The sequence below is a fragment of the Cariama cristata genome, unplaced genomic scaffold (assembly GCF_000690535.1).
Source record: "Cariama cristata isolate BGI_N322 unplaced genomic scaffold, ASM69053v1 scaffold7647, whole genome shotgun sequence".
Taxonomy (NCBI): Eukaryota; Metazoa; Chordata; class Aves; order Cariamiformes; family Cariamidae; genus Cariama; species Cariama cristata.
This window is the reverse complement of record NW_009626141.1, coordinates 221304-239947: the sequence shown is the minus strand read 5'-3', so window position 1 is coordinate 239947 and position 18644 is coordinate 221304. Positions and strand designations below refer to the sequence as shown.

The following is an 18644-nucleotide window of genomic DNA, read 5'->3' as shown; positions in this document are numbered from 1 at the left end:
GTGCACATCTGGGCTACAGCTTGCTGTTACCCTGGGAGAAAATTGAGAACTTCAGACCTATTTCTTGTTCTAGTTGCTGTATATATTCCAGCACATGCCCCTCTCATATTGTTTAGTCTGTAGCATAATGTGCATAGAAGTTCCTATAATTTGAATGCAAAGTAACATGTGAAAGTAGATAGAAATAAATGTGTTCAGTTTGCATTCAAATGCAAAAGGAAACTATTCAAGACAAATGCCGTAATACAAATTACATACAAGCAAACCAATGCATTCCTGTTTAGTAAGGGAGATTTCAGTGCTTTTGTAGCACTGCCTGCCATAGCAGGGCAATTATACAGCAACTAACCACCAACCCCTGAGTCCTTGTTCTGTGAGCCTAAGCATGTAATTGAAAAAGCCACAAGTACATTGAAGAGCCACCTGTTTCCACTTAGGATTATACAAGGATGTAAATATCTCACTTCAGAAAATCTTAAGAACACACGCAAGTATTTGCTGATTCACGAACAATTTATCTCCAAGGTTACCTACCCTGTGCAGCAGTCATACTGAAACACAATCTAAAATATTGTGTAAGCAACGTGGAAACCTCAGAAACTTGATGGTGGCTATCGCTTTGGGCCGTAACCTGTGCTCCATCTCACGCATGGGCATTTCCTTCCTAAGGTTTTCCTGCCTGGCTCTTCCTTATTTTGCATATTAAAATCTATAAAGATTGAAGACACCTTAAAGGCACATTCAGATCTGAAGAGCAGTCAATAGGGGCTCCTGGAGCTGGAGACGGCCAACTTTCATTTCTTTGTGAGCAGACTAAAACAAAATGGTTGCCTCCTGAACTAGGGGTGAAGTGTGCTTTCACTGGCACCTATTGAAAATTTGAAAAGAGCAGCTATTTTGAAAGGAGTTTGTCTGAAGACTATTTTATATACTAGGTCTGTGCTAAAGGGCAAACTTGCATTCTTGACAAATGGGACCATTATACTTTTTGAATAACGCTTCTGAGAATTGCCTTTTAAAAAAGCTTCCTGTTCTTTTGTAACCATTTGAGATTTTAAATAGATCAAAATAAACACACCAACATCTATGATTATCAGCTGACAAAAGCTTTGCCTGCTATGGACAAATAACATCTGAATACAAAGTTCAAACTTTCCTATTAAAAATGATGAAAACAAGCTAAACAAATGTTTGCTAAAAATTCAAAGGCAACAAAAAGTAGTATGGGAATGCTAAATGAAAAGACTAGTGATGTATTAGTAAAGGGAACATTATGGCTTGTCTTAATCTGAGTTCAATGACAAATACAGACATTTTCAGGGAGTAGCAAGAGGGGACTGCTCCACAAGGGCCAACGAGCCGGGAGCCAAGGGGGATGGCCAGGCAGGCGCAGGCAGTGCCCTTGCTGACAAAGGCACAGTCCCATAGAACCTGGACAAGGCAAGCTGAGTGTCTCTGTGATGGTAATTGGGGTCAGGAGACAACCCAAGTTGACACCAAGTCCATAGCGATGAGGCAGGCCTGAGGTCAAGCCAGAAAGTCGAGTTGACAAGAAAGGATTGGGTCCAGATGAGTGAGGCACGGGCATAGCTGCTGCGGAGGTCAGGCATGGACCAAGGGAAGAGGCATGAACTTGGATGCAGATCCGAGGTCACAGCTACCGCCTGCTGAGGGCTGGCACTGGGCAGCTGAACTCCAGCAAAGCCCTGGCAGAAATTAAGCAGCACCTTCACTTCCTGTGCAGAATTTCATTCATAAAAATACCCCTTCAAGGACTGACATACAACAGAGAGAAGCTCCAGATACCAATGTCTGTTGTTGTTTATGGCTCTTGTCTACTCAGAAGGCTTCTGCTGCCTTTCATCAGCATGGCATGCTCCTCAAAGAAAACTCCTTTGAAAACTCCTTTTATTCCCATTTGACCACTATTACAGTTTTGGACTAGGAAAAGAAAGTTTAGAGATAAAAGCAGACTGTCACTAGTGAATGAGAGGTTTTTTCCCTCTGTCTCTGGTTATCTATAGACAGATCTCTCTGCGCATTGGTACTCAAGTAACAAATCCAATACACGGGCCAGACTTGGTCTGCCATTTCATGCTCCTGAACACAGCTTTTTTTGCTATAAGTTCTTTCTCAGTTGTTGCTCGTTTACAGGGGCCACTTCATTCTTGCTGTTGCTGTGTAACAGCTGATTTTAGTAACATTCATGAGCTAACCCCACAGCCTTTATTGTTAAAATCAAAGTTGCTCCAGTAGCCGAGGCAGAATCCTCAGCTCTTGCATGGTCCAGGGCCTGGAAGGGGAGCAGATCCCCACAGATAACCAGTGTGTATTCCTACTGCAGCTGATTCGGCGGCAGGATTTTCCCAAACTGTCTGACCTTTTACAAGAATTTTAGATGAAACAGAAATGTCATCAGGTTACAGCAGTCTTGGTGTCAGGGCGAGGTGGAAGTTTCCAAGCATGAAGCAGAATGGCACTCTCTAATACAATGATTACAGTATTTATTGCATCTAAGGGCCAAGCCTTTTTTCCTGCTCAACCTGAGGAATGTTTTTTCCTACTGGATATAGGTAGAAATTTAAATCTGAGGCCATTTAAGTGTTCCCTTTTCGCATGTCATACTCACTTAGGGCTACTGCTGGATAGCAGACTTAAGACATACTGTAGCATTTTCCAGTACTCTAATTAAAAGTTCAGGGGGTGGAGGGAACAAGAAGATGGGTTTTACCTTCCTCCCTATTCCAAGAATGAAATTTGTTCTTCAGAGCATCATCTTCTGAACGTGCAGTCTCCTTATGTACAATGCTGTAGAACTAATTTGGTGTGTTCTTATTTATTTCTTTTGAAGCATTAGGCACAAGACGAGAGGAAAAAATGCGGTTACGGACTTTGTCAAATATGTTGGATCTTACATGCCTCTCTGCAAAGCACAGACATCAAGTTTCTTAGTTCCTTTTGCAGCAGGCTCAGTGTATTGTAGGCAAACATACACAGACCTGCATTTTTCAGAGTACAATTATAGTCTGATCCCAATTATGGCAGTTACCTACCCAGGAAAATTCTTATATTAACACATTGAAGTAGTTTTGATCCATTTTCTATCTGAATCCTGTGGATCTTTGTGCATACATAATAATTACTTGCATAAGAAAATCCATACCATTCTTGAATCAGACCTCAACGGCCGAGCAGTGCATTTGATCTACTTCACGATCAAGTTATTTGTTATTGATGTATTTTGTTTTGGAACTGGCATCTCAGAAGCCTATCATTTTCAAACTTAATTCAGGATATACTGCTCCTTCTCCTTCCCAGCTTCTAAGAAGGCAACGAATGCCCACGTGCTGGAAGCAGAACAACCTCCCCGTGTACCGTCCTTTCAGACCACGAGCAGTTGGATGCAAGCTCCACTTCTCAGCTTCCCACCCTTCCTGATTAGCAGACCGGGATTAAGTCACAAGTCTGGCTTTTTATCACAACAAAGTATAAGATTTGAAATGCCAAAATATATTCTTATGTAAAGGCTGGTATTTCAGCTGATGAGCTAAGTAAGACTGATTTATGGTTATTTCTACCTGGGTATTAATTTCTGCTTATAATAGAAGCACCAGACATATGCTGTCCACTGCAGCTGAATGCGGCTTTATTTCACGTCTCAAAGCTATCTCCTAGGAAGTTGGATTTGTCACATCTTGGATAGGAGGATTATCTTCACAAGAATATTAACCCTGTAGCTGAAAACTTCTAGTTCTTCTTTCCTCATACATTACTTATTTTTTGGCTGATGGACTGTACATTTATAGTATACTAAGCATTTTTTTTTTCTCTTTGATACTATTGTCTACTGTTTGTAGAGACATGCTCAAGTTAGTTTTAAGCTACCTGTTGGAAGCCTATCCCAGAAAAGAATGGGATTCAACAGGAGAAAACAACCCTACATTTGGTGAATTTAATCAGTGACATTTGCAGTGTATATGGAGTTTGAGCGGCTGCACTACCAAGGACGTGCAACTCGTGCATTTTAAAGCTAGATTGGTGTGAGTTAAGCTCTCGAGTATGCTTACCTACTGACAAGCATGTTGCTTTGCACCCTCATTCCTGGAGATTAAAATCTCCTTCCTCTAGGAGGGAATGGAAAGGAAGGAACATTTTGTAATAAGCTGTTGGATGTGTGTATGCTTTGACAGGGCGGTACATGATGGGAGGAAGTTCTTCATTGCTTTGTAGTTTCTCCAAATTACCACCAAAGACTGTTGCGGTATCAGTGCTTCCTTTTCATGCCACTTTGCTTTAGATATAAATGGATTAATCAATAACATTAACTGAAACGTTATTTACATGCAGGGGCATGTAAAAGAGGATTCCACACATAACAGCAGTATTTCTTGTATCTCATCTGGCACAATGACCTCTTTGGTTTGCGGAGTTGGAGGTTTATCTTTTGGCACTAGGAAGCGTACCTAGTTTTATGAAGCTGAGGCCTATAGCCCCTGAGGTTGATAGCTTTAAGGAATTTAGCTAGATGGTAGACCCTGCACAGCGAAAACATTATTGCTTTGCTTTCTGTTCTCAAGCTGACGTTCTGGGAGTCGTAGCTGAGTGCGTTGCCTCTAATGAGACAGCTTGCGAATGGATACGTTATTCAAATTGACTCCGATGAATTTATTCCAATCAACTGCAAGTCTTGTTGCAGTAATACTTCTGACAAAAATTGAAGTTACAAATTTGAACTACTATGAGTTGGTATAGAAATCTCCTTATACTGCTCCCTGTATAATATAATAACATTAACTTCTCTTTTGGTGTACTTCTGTAGCAGTGGCTATGGAATTATATAAAGAAATTAGTACTGTATGGGTAATCTGTAACTTAGAAACTGTGCTTTGGATTTTTTAGTATCCTTCATTAACCCTTATGTGACAGGTTGGCTTCCTATTAAATACACACTGCTGGAATCATCTTTACCACACCCGGGCAGTGTAGTCGTCGGTACAAAGTGTAGTACAAGAGTAAGAAACATTCAGAACGATGTCCAGCAAAATGGAAATGATGGTACAGTGATTTTATTTTCTTTTTTTATTTTCTTTTATATACATGATGTTTCAGTTTTGAGCTTGGGTCCAGATGCAAATACATTCCATCTTCATCTTAATACAGATTTTCTTAAATTGATAGTGACATCATAGTTACTGTGTAAGAAAGTAGCACCTTTTTTTCACCCCCACCTCCCCAAATAGTTGATGCCTGGTGCAGTTATTTAACAAAACTCAGCCTGAGCCTCTTCTGTGTCGGTGTAATGGCAAGGATCATCTTCTGAGCAAAACGTATAGATTTCAGTTCCCATTTAAAATAAGTGTCTTGGGTCCGATGGTTGCCTTGTTGGTATATATGGGGATGGAAGCCTTCATGCTTTACTTTTGAGTTTTGCCGTGGCTTTCACCCAGCAGTATCACAAATCACTGCAAACAAAAAATGGGGCATTCTGAGGTGGAACAAGAAGTGGGAAAAAATTTATCAGAACCCAGTTCACACAAAAGGCCTGAGCTGTGTCTGATGGGTCTGCTGTGAATTGTAACTTACTTCAAGGTGCTTTCGCAGGTTTTTTAAAACATTTTCAGTACAATTCATGTAACTGGAAACTGTCTTTGATACTATCAAATCTCATTGCCTCATATTGCTACCCTTTATTATGTAAAATCTGTTTTTCATACAATTACCGAAGTCTACTTTAAAACCTAAATAGATTTTTAAATTTTTTTTAGCTACACTTAAATCAGAAGGTTATTTCTCCTGGTATTTGGAAATACAAGAGTGCATTTTTTTATATACTTTATTGCTTACTACTGTCCCTTTTTTTTTTTGATGGAAATATGAAAATAAAAGTAGATGGCTCTTTCCCCATCTATCAGCCATCCTCCCCCAGGATCAGATCACTAGATTATTTCCTTCTTTGCTTTTAGACCAGATGCTTCACCAGCAGTGGTTGATCTGGGTTAATTGCCTATCAGGCCAGGTAAAATTGTGAGAGTATTGGGGAAAGAAATTTAGTTCATGACTCTTGATCCTGATCGATCTCATATACTGTCTGTCTTTTACATCGAAGGTACCACCACTGCTTTGTGGCTACAGGAAAAAAATCTTTGCTGGGAATTGCTGGAGGGTGAAGCAAACAGAAGATATTAACCTAAATGCCATAGCAGAGATGAAGGACCGTATGATTCATGTTAAATTATCGGAGATAGCTTGCTGTGTTCGTTCAGTTTTGTATCTGAAAGCCGTCAGTGCCATACTTTGGGATTTGCACACTTTTTAGATGAATGCAATTCATCTTGTGAATATGTTAAATATGCTTTGTGGGGGTAATGGGATGTTAGCCAGGACAGAAGGGATTTGTAGGCTTTAATTTTCTTCAGCGCTTAGGACAGAATCTGCCATGCCATTTGTGTGAGTCAAACTGACGTACAGGAATTTCTAAGTGAAGAAACTAGGGTTTGCCTATTTTGCATATAGATTCATGCATATATTTGAAAACTTAGCTGAGAAAGAGCACCACATCAAAAATACAGATGCAGACTGTGCCTGTAGACAGACTGCAGTTGGTATAAGTCGTATTTGCCCCTTGTATCTGGTGCATACCCAGGTAGGGAGCTGGTGTTCGGGCACCTGGTGCTGTGTGTGCATGCCTGAAAAATATGCCAGGCACTATTTGGAGGGCAGATCACAAATTAAAATCCCAAACCTTGTTCTACTGCACAAAAAAAACCAAATGGAAATGCCCTGCAGTTCATCGTCCTGTGAAGCAGGCACACATAGTGTGTTGCTTCTTATTTCACCAAAAAACCTATTTAGTTGCTTAAGTTCCAGCATAAAGTTATTCTACATTTTACTGTTTTCTGCTACTTTCTCTTCACATAATTTGAGTAAAATAATTCCATTTGGCTGATTGATTCAGGAATTTGACTGTCACATTCAAGGCATGACATTTGAAAATGCATACTAATGGACTTTAAATGTGTTGCTGTAAGTTTTAAAGTGATTTTTTTTTTTTAATGTCAAGGTGGAGCACTAATATCTCTTCGGGTAAAATCTATTGCCCCTAGAAACAATATTTTAAAGTTCAGTAATATTCACAACTACATTCCCCTTGGTTTTCTTTTAGTCATGCAATTACAATGTGCTCTACGGGCTGGCCTTGTCTGAAACAGATTTGCAAAAACCTGGTTTTTACAAGTCTGTTGCAAAAGACAAAAATAGTGCCAGAGCAGATGAATAGCTCAAATACACCATTGCAGCTGGATTTTTACTGTGAAACTGCAGTGCTCCATCTCTGCCTGGTCTCAAAGTGGCTTTCTGGTCCAGTCTGTAGCTAACCCTGATGCTGCTGTGAATTCAAAGAACAGTCTTGCTCACATCTGTGTAGGCAAGTGTATCGACCACCCTAAGAGAGTGCAGCTAGCAGTTTAATTGCCTTACTGAGCTGTTTGTGTTATAAAATGGGTAGTTCCTCTTAGAGCTGAGGAAACAGGTATTCGTCAAAAATACAAACACATAAAACACAAGAACAATTCTCCTAGTGCACTGTTTGTTGTAAAATCATCCTACTGGAGTTCTAAGTTTGGAGTGTGTGGATTTTCATATTTGAGGAACTGAAGCCAGTTTTGTCTCATGACTGCAGAACAAAGCTCACTTCATGCAAGTGGAAAGGAGCACCAGTCAACTCCTTGTTGCATATGCCTCTCCAACAAGACAGCAAGATCCTGATTCCAGATGCTGGGTTGGTTAGGATGTGTGCTGCAAAACAAAAATTATGTGAGTCCATGTCCCACAGTGAAAACAGAAGGTTGGCAGTTAAAAATAGCTAATTTTTTCTTGCAAGTAGGGCATGAGAAGCTTTTAGTGAAGAATGAAGACCAGACATTTTCATAGTCTCTTGACCACCACCATGCTTTAAGCTCTTCAATGGTGCTACACATTAGCAGTGGAAATTATATGCTGTGTTTGTATTTGTAAGTGGTGATAAATTACTAATCATATCAACAATTAGCAAGCAGCTCAACTGATAAAAGGAGATGCAGTCTCCAGACTGTCACTTGCTGAAGGACAAATAGCGTGCTTTATAGGAAATATGCTAGCTTCAGCCAGAATAATTGGAGAAAATGTAGATGAGAGCTGTATGTCTGATGGAGTTACCCTCCACTGTTGCTCTCAGAGGACTCTTTTGAAAATCAGATCTGTAATGGGTATTATGCAGATTTGAAAGAAAAATTGAAATGTGAGACTTTTTTTGTCTGCTTTTGATGTTACATTCAGCTGCTTTCATCTGAGAGGATAAAAGTAATTGAACAATAATCCCAAAGAGAGTCAAATATACAAATCAATAAACTACTCTCACAGTATGATGGCTGTACTGGTACCTAACACTTCCCCAAGCTGTTAGGTTTCCATTAGGTGATCTTGTCCTCTTTAATACAGGCGCAATGTCTAGATTGGAGAACATAGGCAATGAGTAAGGCAGATACACTCTCTGAATATCACAAAACAAGAAGAGTTTTTTTACCTCCTTTGATTGACATCCTAAATCTTAATTGAGTGCTGAGAAGCCAGTTACTGTCTTTTTATTTTTGTCTTATTTTGGGAAGTATAATGAAAGCAAAGGGCTAGTGCTTCCATTAGACATAGCAGTAACGTAGGCAGTTGTTAGGCAAACTTCCTCTATTGAGAGTTTTTGTATCTTGGCTGTGATGCATGGAGGAATTTTTGGTCCTTTGTATTCCTTTTGTCAGCAATGTTTTCCAGTGATCTTGGATCTTATTTTATTTTTTATATTTTATTATTTTTTTAAAAAAAAATCATATGTGTTCTTTAATGAACATTTTGATAGTCCCTCTCACTTTTGTTTGAGGTGCTATGATAGGCACATAGAGAAAAAGAATCCAAGTTCCAGGTCCTTAAAGTCTAAATATGAAAAGTTGAATGTTACTCTCTTGTATACAGCTTTGACTAGGTTTGACTACGCAGGAAGTTTACCTCAGAATACAGATTAAGCCCTTTTCCATAATCCAGACTGTGATGCAAGGCAAAAATATCAGGAAGGGTTGGACGTGGAGCAGATGGTACGATCCATTGCCTGAAACTTTCTATGTTCCTACGTAGAGACAATCTCTTTAGGGCCTGTCAAAATTTTATCATTTTGGCTGAAAGTCTTAAAGGAAAGTGAACCCCCAGCATGATGAATGCTTTGGAAATCTTCAACCATTTCCAGGAAGGAGATAAAGGGAACATAGGTTTTGCTCATGCTTATTAAATTTTTAAGCTTAAGCCTACATCTTCTGGAGGAAGCAACTGATGTATCTCTAAGGCTAACTTTTCCCTCTAGAGTGCGGTTGTTTTTTGGGGCGTTGGTTTTTTTGGTGGTTTGGTTGATGTTTTTTTTTTTCTTTCTCCTGTCAACATGAAAACCCACCACATTCTGTGTGATTGAGCTAGATGAAATGGAAAAACTGTAGTTCATGTGTATGTAGTAGAACGTTTACAGATGGTAATGGCTGAATTTTCAAAAGGCTTCAGTTGCTCTAAGTTTCTCTTGTCTTGTCCAAGGTTAAATTCGATATTAGAAGTGAAAGGATCCTTAATCCTCTAGTGAAAATTGTTTCCCTACTGTTCTCGGTCGGTCTGGGAAAGAAATCTGCTGGACTTGAACTTAGAGCTGATGAGGTGTGTTGGCAGAAGTGAAATGGGGAAGTGGGTTTAGAGAGGAATTGGGAGAAGAAGGTGGGAAAGATGACTGTGTAGGACCCTTCGGCATGAAAAGCAGGAGAGGGAGCTGGCATGTCTTTTAAGGATGAAGGAGGAACATTTAAGCAAGGTCTGAGACTGAAACCCAGTGGCTGACAGGGTTCAGGAACCCAGGCTGATGAGGAACTGCAGTCCCTCATGGAGAGTGGATCGGGATGGGCAGGCAATTCAGACTGGAATAAAAAGTCTTAGGAGCAGATGTAGTTGAGGACTTTGAGAATGGAATAAGTGCTGGAGTGGGGAAAAGACTGGGCTGAGGTAGGCAGAACAAACAGTGATAAGGCATGGAGCAAGGAAGAATGAAGGAGTAGAAGAACAACCTTAAGTAGTCCATGGCAAGAGGCACAAAGATGCTTGGGTACTGTGATGGTCAGGCCTGAACGTGTGGTTCTACCCTTGAAGGGAGGCTTGGGCTGCCGTAAGACATCAGGATACTGAAGGGGTTAGATGGGCTCTTTTTGAGTCCCCTGATACTGTAGTCACTTAAATATCTCTACAAGTCCTTGGACGCATAGGGGGCGTAGGCACAAATAATACAAAATTCACATTGCACATTCAACTTTAATTCTAACTGGACCTAACACTTGATTGCTTCACTTTGTAGCTGTAATGCGCTTGGCTTTTCAGTTTCATAGGAGATTTTTCTGAAGATTAAGAGGGAAGAGGGTTGTATCTGTAAATCTTGAGAGAATAGAACTGAATGGGTGCCAGTTGGAGATCCCTGTCATTTCTAATCTTCTGCTTCTCGAGATAAACTATAACCGTATAGGGAACAAATGCTAACACATCTCCGGTAGGAATATTGTTGTTTTAATAGCAAAGCAGTAATTGTTTTTTCTCTGCCCTTCTTTCTTGCCCTCTGCTTTGAACAGAAGGAAATCATTAATAGCTGGAGGACAACCAACCATCAAACTGACTTTTTCAGCAATTGTTCTGGGTGAGAATATTAGAGGAAAATTAAATTAGGAGCACAGTATTTTCTTTATATAAATTCAATGGTATATTAAATGAACAAAAAGTGTGTCTCGCCATAAATGCTGTTACAACTTGCAGACCTGTGGTGCCAAGCTGTGGCCATAATTATTGGAATGTTTCAGTGACATATTAGCAGATCTTTTCTTAGAAAACTCTTAGCTTTCCTTAACAGACTTTCAGCAAATGGATTTCCAATAAGCATTTACCTCCTTTCTCCTCTTTCCATTTCAAAATAAACTCTTTCAGGGCACAGTGGTGCATTTGTGTAGAAATGGCTTTGCTGAGAAATTGAGAGGCAGGATCTGGATCAGTTCCGTGCACGAGCTTTGCAATATCCCTGAAAAGTGTCGTGATCTGTATTTGGCGCCCAGAGCATTGCTTAAGCTAGCGAGGGGAAAACTAATCTCTTGCGCTTTCCTTGGCAGCACTGTCTCGTAGACTGATCCTAATGGGGTGGAAATGAGCTCGGCTGCCTAATTCTGTTAAAAACATAGGCTTTTTTCCACACATGAATGCCCACCTACTTCCTTCTAGCCTTGTTGTTAAAGCCATGGCAGGAAAGAATTAAGCCATAGTTGCCGAAAACAAAACACACTGCTCTTTTTTTTTCTGCTTCAATTCTTTTTTCTTTTTTTTTTTTAATATATACAGTAAGAAATGGCCAATGCAAAAGACTCAATTCACCCAGAAAAAAACATTCTAAAGCATAAAGATCTTGATGTGAACAAATGAGCTTTTCCCTAACTTTTAGGGCATGACTAACTAACTTGCTCATTAACATTGTAATTTTAAGTAGTGCTGTAAACCATGTTTTACCGTCTATGTTTCAGAACCCAAAGATGAGGGCAGTGCACCCCCAGAACCAGATGTGGCTTTTGGCAATGCAGCTTGACTTCAGCTGCAATCCATGTGCAAGCAGATAGTCAGCCCAAGATGTTCCTCGGGCTGGTGTAGTTTTCTGTCCGAGTCGTTGGTTGTAGTAACACACAGCACTTTGGTCACAGTGAATCTAATTTCCTGGCTAGTGGACGACCAGATCCCTGCTCCTGCCTGTGAGAGAGAAAGAAAGAAAGCAGAGCTGTAAATCTGCCTCTACGTTTCCATGTGCCTGTAAATGAGGACATGACCATTTTCTGTCATATAGACAGTCCAGAGCTATGCCTATACTTTTAGGTCCATTAGGGTTGACCTTCCTGTGCTCATTAAAACCAGAGGTCATTTTTTTAGTTCCAAGCTAAATGTATCGGTATAGGACTTTATAGGGAAGCTTAAGAACTGAACACCAACACGCTTGGCATGGGTATCAGTCTTTATTACATCCTTCGTCTTTTTCCTTCCTGAAGACCGCAGAAAGATTTCTTGTAGCGGACTCTAGGTTCATTCTCCAAGGGAGCCATGGATGTTCCCCAGGCAGAACTGGCGGTGTAGAGGGAGGATGTGTGCATGCGTGTGGGCGTATGCACAGGTTTATGCAATGGTGTCCCTTGTAAGTGACTTCTATGACTATTAATTAAATTGTGCTAATACGCTTGTAAAACTGTAGCTTGCTGCTAATCACTTGCTTTGCCATGCAAATAAACTGAAAAGTGGTTTAAAGGATGTGTCCAGACCTACACAGCAAATAGGGATTAGGGAATGGGAAGTTACAGCTTTCTCTTAGAAGATAGAGAGCGAAAGAGAAAGGCAATAATTTGATATGCTTTGGTGAACATTCCTACTTTGTGAGGGTTTGTTTGGGGGGCTTTTTTGTTTGTTTTTTTTTTTTTAAACAACAAACCCAGAAGTTCCTCAAGAAGCAAGTGATACGAAGTTCTTTTGGGAGATTTTCCTGGATAAAATCAGCTCTACGGTGAGTCTAGTGAAGAGTTCACCAACTCTGGAGCAGTACCTTGACTATTGCAGATTCATGCCTACTGCAGTGCAGAGCATGAAACAGTGAACAAACCCCAAGTGTGTCTTGATAATAGAAACCTGTAGTGGTACAGTGGGGCTGTGTGGTGGCAGGGAGATTACAGGTATTAGGAAAAATTTGGAATCGTTTAGAATTGAGTCATTTTCTGAACAGGCAATTAATCCAGTTGCATGTTAAAAAACAAGGCTGCTGAGTTTAAAAAGGTATACTTGGGCTAAAAGAAGGACTTGGATTTCAATGAGACTTAAAAAATGTGTGTTGGAGGGTATTAACAAGGCTACTGTAATCCTGACACTATGGCCTGCATGTTAAGATTACACTAAGAGTCCTAGCTGTGTTAGAAGCTACGCTCTTTATAGTCTTGACAGTGTTTCTGAAGAACTGGTTTATCTGTATTTTCTTGTACGTAATGCCTATATTGAAATCCTTTAAGAGTATTTTCTTAGTGGCACACTGATCAGATATAAATGGTCTTAAAGAAGTGCCTGTCCCTCACGCTCTGCTCTCCTTGCACTTTCCTCTGGCATGAAGTTACGCTGCTTTATTTTTTTTTGAGCTAAAAGTGCAACCATACCCTAGGAAAAAGGCAATTATTGGGCTAAATGCAGTGCACTGATTTCATTCAGAGCAAACTTTTATCTGTCCTCCACTATCCCAAAGAGTGTCTATAGCATTTGGAAATGAACATTTGTTCAAATATGTACATTCACATCAGAGCTAACCATCCATGGCATTAATGGCATTGCATTGCTGACTTAAACACCCTAGTGGAAAGAAGACATAAGCATGAAATTAGAATTAAACAGCTGGTCATAAATTATATCTAGACACTTTCTAAAAATCTTTTTCTGGAATACATGGCAGGCAGGACTCAGCTACAGGAACTTGAAAGTCTCTTGGTCTAGTTAAGGGAATGACTGGGAAAAGAAACTGGTTGACGCAGTTACAGTCTCTGTCCTTCTTTCCATGAGCTGAGTTTCCAGCCACCTGCTCCTGAGGACTCCCCATTTGCCTTATTATGGTTGTAACAGGTTCTACTTTGTTCTAAATAATTATCCAATCTTAGCATTCTTAGCAATTGAGTTATTTTTTTTTTCTGCCAATATGGCATGCTGTAGAGAGAAAATCCCTTTAGACGTCATCACCCGCAGGGAATCAGCTAGTCCCCGTCACACAGAGATTCCTCATGTATGACTGCCCATAGCTGGTGAAACAGGGAGTCCCTGCTGCTCCTGAGCCTGGAGAAAAATGGACAACCCTCAAGTGGTTTGGGTCAATTAAGGTTTTTCAGTAGCGCCCACAAAGCCGATGTTTCATCAACTGATAGCTCCTTCTGCTAGATCTACAAATAGAACTGGAAATATTTTTTTCTTATTATTTTTGGCTTTGAAAGGTAGGATTCCGAAAGAACGTAGCGAATTTCTCTTTCAGATTGCACAGATCGAAAAGGAAACCGCAGTTACAAATGAGAGCGTGCCTTTCTGCAAGAGCAGTGGTTTTCTCTGCTGCTCAGAATAATTCAATAGACCCATGACTGTGTAGAGGAAGCCTCTCTTTTACCTACTGTTTTGATTACCTTATTTATTTTTATGGAGATAACTTATGTTTTGTCAGGCACTAGCTTATATGTTATTCTAATCTCTTCCACTTATTCCATTTAAAGATAACACCAGAAGTACACAGAGAAAGAGGTAATAAAAATAAATGCACATGCACGATAGTAAAACAGTTAAATATTTTATTTATATCTAATAAAATAAATTTGTAAAAAACAGACGTTTTACTTTTGTTTGACAAAAGACAAGTCGTTTAACTGCTTTGTAATCTCACTTTCATTAGCATATTTAATTACACTTTTGTATTTAATCATCAAAATGCTCAATAATGTACATTTTGTTCCCAGCCATGGGGTACCACTGCTATGTGTGTCCATGATAGATGTTTTTAATAAAACCAGTAATTACCCTTTATTGTTGTTTTAAATTATTATTTTTAAGTTTGTTAGGGAATAATAGTTTTAGGTATGAGAGGAATTCATTTTACCATTTCATAACACAATGAAAAAAACCCCAATCCATTTAAACAGATGCTAATAAACCTTTTTTAAAAAAGTAATGCTTAATTATCTTGAAGTTGTTTACAAGTGAAGATTTGGCAGCTCTGCTCTGGGTGGAATCTCGAGCGAGCGCAGGTAGGTCATGCTGTTGGTCGGAGGCTGGGTGGGTGGGTTGGGGTCCCACTCTCCCGCAGGCTTTGCTTTTCGTGTGACCTTGGGCATGTGCCAGGACGGGGACTTTTTGTCTGTGAGCGCAACAGGTGCATTTTATAACAAATTGAAAGGTCTGCCGAGTTTCTCAAACATCAACTAGATCTGGGCTCAATTTAAAGGCATTTGGGTTAGGTGTTTTGTTTTTGTGTGTGTTTTTTTTGTTTTGTTTTTCTTTAACAAGGTTGAGCTATGTGATCAGAGGATGTTTAATGGGATTTGTAATGTATCAAATATTCCTCCTCCTTTTATTTTTTTAAATCTTGGATTTCTTTCAGTGCAGAATTCAAAGTAAAATTTGCAACTGAAACAAAACCAGATCAGTCAAAAAATGATGTGCTGTGAGGTGAAGTAAAATGGTCATGTTAACTGTTGAGAGTGCTCAGTCCCTGGCTTATCTAAGCACATGCTCCATTATCTAACTTATTTTGTCTTTCTTTTATAATAGATTCAGCTGTGTGGCAGGGCTCCTCCTTCTTCATTGCTCAGAGAATGCCATAAAATAGCCTATTTTAGTTCATCAGCTTATAATGACACCTGTTTCTTTGTGTATGACTTGGGGTTTAGTTGATTGTAGGCATCTCGACAAACAGGTTGTTTGTTCCGTGGTGATTTTATTGTATCAGTCTTGCTCCTTTTTTCTTTTTCCTCTGTTGCAATCTTGTCTCAGAACATGCCTTTCTGTATAATTGTCTGCTTTCAGCTTCGTCTGCGCTGTCTTTGGACCGGTGATGATACCCAGACTGGTTTGAAAAAAAAAAAAAAAAAGAAATTAGATCCAAATGTTAGGGAGATGTTTTTTCTGAAGAAAAGGGCAAAGCCGAAACACTTTTATAGTGTTGAAAGACTAGTGAACTCTGTTTAATCAATGTTTTTGTCTGTCATGTCTGAAAAGGCATTTATACCCCATTGAGGCTCGGAAGGCATTGAAATATGATGGGCAGCAGCTGCGTGAGTTGTGACGCTCAGCAAAGGAGCTCTGTCACAGAAAGACATGCTACACTTCAGGGATGGACAGAGTTGTCCATCATTCTGAAATGTCCACGTGTAGGACATTAATACGGAAGGTGTTTATGGAACAATTCATCTGTTCAGGATCTCTTTGAAGATGTGAACAGCACGCAGTGTAGAGCTGGTTGTTTTATCCTGAAGCATCACACACATGTGGATTGTGCACTTAAGGTAAACCACTTGAATGCTTTTGCTTTGCTTATCTTGCTATGTTTTTTGATATAGGTATGTTTCCCTAGACTTCTTCCATCCTGTGGAAATTTAAGGAGGAAGAGGAGGAATAGAGAATAAGGGCGAGATATGGCAGGCTTGAGTTCTAAGCTAATACCTGGAGTAAAATCATTGTCAGACAAATTACTGTTAGGTTTTCCATCTGTAGAACAAGAATAATATCTTTGAAAAAACACAAAGGAAATATCCTAACTGCCAGTTCACCATCATTAGGGGTTTTGTTGCTGTTGCATGAAAAGTGGGCACAGTCTCCATTTATTGTGAGTGTGAAATATGCTGTGAAGTTCTCAACCATTCTGTGATACTACCAAATTTATATTTTGTAGTTGAAAATGAGTTTAAATATTTTCTGGACTACAGAGAGAGGTCATACCATCCTGGTACTTGGGAGAACACAAGTTTGGGTCTTATTATCAACTGCCAGTGCACCCAGACTTCTCCTTGTTTCCTCCCAGTCTGCCTGGATGGGGAGCTAACTGGAATACCCAGGTGTTGGTTGGCCTGCTCTGGTTGGAGTGACTGGCTGATGAGCTCAGGTGTGGGTGTGTTGAGGGAAAGGCAGGAATCAGACTCACACCTATCTTCTTTCTCTTTCTGTATCAGAAAGCATCGGTTCAGGACTCACAGAAAGCTGCTGCACCTGACACGCTCATTTTTCTTCCCTTTGTGCATTCTCAGTCTCTGTAACCTACTGCTGGGAAACAGAATGTAATCAGTGGTTCTGTGCGCTGCTAATAAACTCTGCCTCCTGCTCTCCATAGGGTCAGGAGACGTGGACATGGGGCCTCAGACAGGTACAGACATCTTCCACTCAATGTCATGGCTTTACTGACAGCACCGATTTCTTGCAGTTAGGCTCTTGCAGCAGGTAGTTAACCTGGGGGCAACAGCTGATTGTCTCTATTTAACTTCACTGCTCAGCTTGAGCTTCGTGTTCAAACCCCAGTGTTTCACCACTGCTTCCTTTCCTCTCTGTTCTTGTCTTGATGGAGGGGTATAAAGCAGAGACAATTGTTACTAATAACCTAAATCAACCCTTGCTTTTTTTTATGCCTCACCTTCAGCAAGAAGACTACAGTGAACAAAATGAGATCTGTAACGCTCAATAAGGAAAAAGAAACACCAGCCATAAAAGTCAACTTTTCTGTTAAAATTGTGATAGCAGAAAATGCAGTCTCTGAACGGGGCAGGTCACTGTTGGGTCAAAAATGTCCGGTTACCCGGACTAAGGACTGAGAGCACAGCTGAAGGATCCCTGGGAGAGTTTGTTTCGTTCAGGCGGCTTGTCCATCACAAATGCTTCAGACAGGTTCCTGGCCTGCTGAGTATTTGCAGCAGCCTGCCAGAGTAATGATAGGTATCGAAGAATCAGTGGGAGACACGGCATTAAAAAAATACTGTTCAACCCTTGATTTTGATGTGTTCTTTCAAAATGAAATTAATAGTTCAACCAGGCTGAAATAAAAATACAGCATTTGCACAGTGAAATCCCAGAGACTGCAATTTTCTTTCAAGACTAGTTTTAATAGATCGGTGGCAGCTGTTTCGTTGCTCCTGCCTGTTAAGAATTTCTTTTGGTTTTTTCAAGATCTCAGGACACTTAGAAGCTTTCTCTTTGGTTTATGCAGTTTACATCAATGTCTTTTTATATGTGATCTCTGAAGTACTCAGATTGGGCCAGTCTGCTTCTGTCTTGCTTTGGTAGGTGTTTTTTGTACAGCTGAAGTTGAGATACATATTAACAACTTTTCTTGCACTAGCCAAGTGCAGAGTTAATAATTTTCAGGATTTTTTGTTGTGTTACTTGGAAGCTATAATCCCAAGAAAACAGAAATAGAGAAATTTGTCCAGTTTCAAATATTCACCACTACTAGAGGATTGTAGATCAGCTGTAAACATTTTTAGTTTTCTTGTGTCTTTTAGGGGAAGATAAGTCATTATGACACTATGAAAACCAGGTGATGCGAGACAGTGGAGTCCCAAGGATAGGTACTACAGACCTTTTGAGATTGTATGCTTATAAGGCTAAAATGTGGAAGGAATTAAACTGAGGAGGTGAGAGGACCACTGTCCTTTAAAAACAACAGTACAAAATCTCATCTTTGAAAATGAGTTTCAGTGGCTTATGCTGCAGAGGAAATCAGCGTGGCAACAGGAAAACGTTTTCAAAATTACATAGTCTCAGTTTTCAGAAAAAGGAGATTGAAAGTGAGAGGAGGGAGCTAGAGAGAATATAAAGCTTTTCAGGTCCAGCTTCTATTTGTTGATTTAATTCCTGTTTGGTTTCTTCCTCTCTGAACCTAAAGTTTAAATGATTTTTGCGTACTTATTCATTCCCCCTTTGCTCAGGAATCTAGAAGGCCATTAGATATCAAGTCTCTACACTCGCAGTCAGAGACTCCTAAGGCTGTGGGTATTTCTGAAACCTGCATCCCCTTCCTGCTTTCCCTA

General features: G+C 40.0%; 1 protein-coding gene across 1 annotated transcript in view; it reads left to right on the top strand.

Annotated features, from left to right (window-relative positions):
- The first annotated feature begins 16971 nt into the window (after positions 1–16971).
- PTPRT (protein tyrosine phosphatase, receptor type, T) overlaps positions 16972–18644 on the top strand; it is a 160138-nt gene continuing 158465 nt past the window's right edge. The window contains exon 1 of the mRNA XM_009703901.1: positions 16972–16987. Within this exon, the coding sequence (XP_009702203.1) occupies positions 16972–16987 (16 nt within the window). The remainder of the gene's footprint in view (positions 16988–18644) is intronic.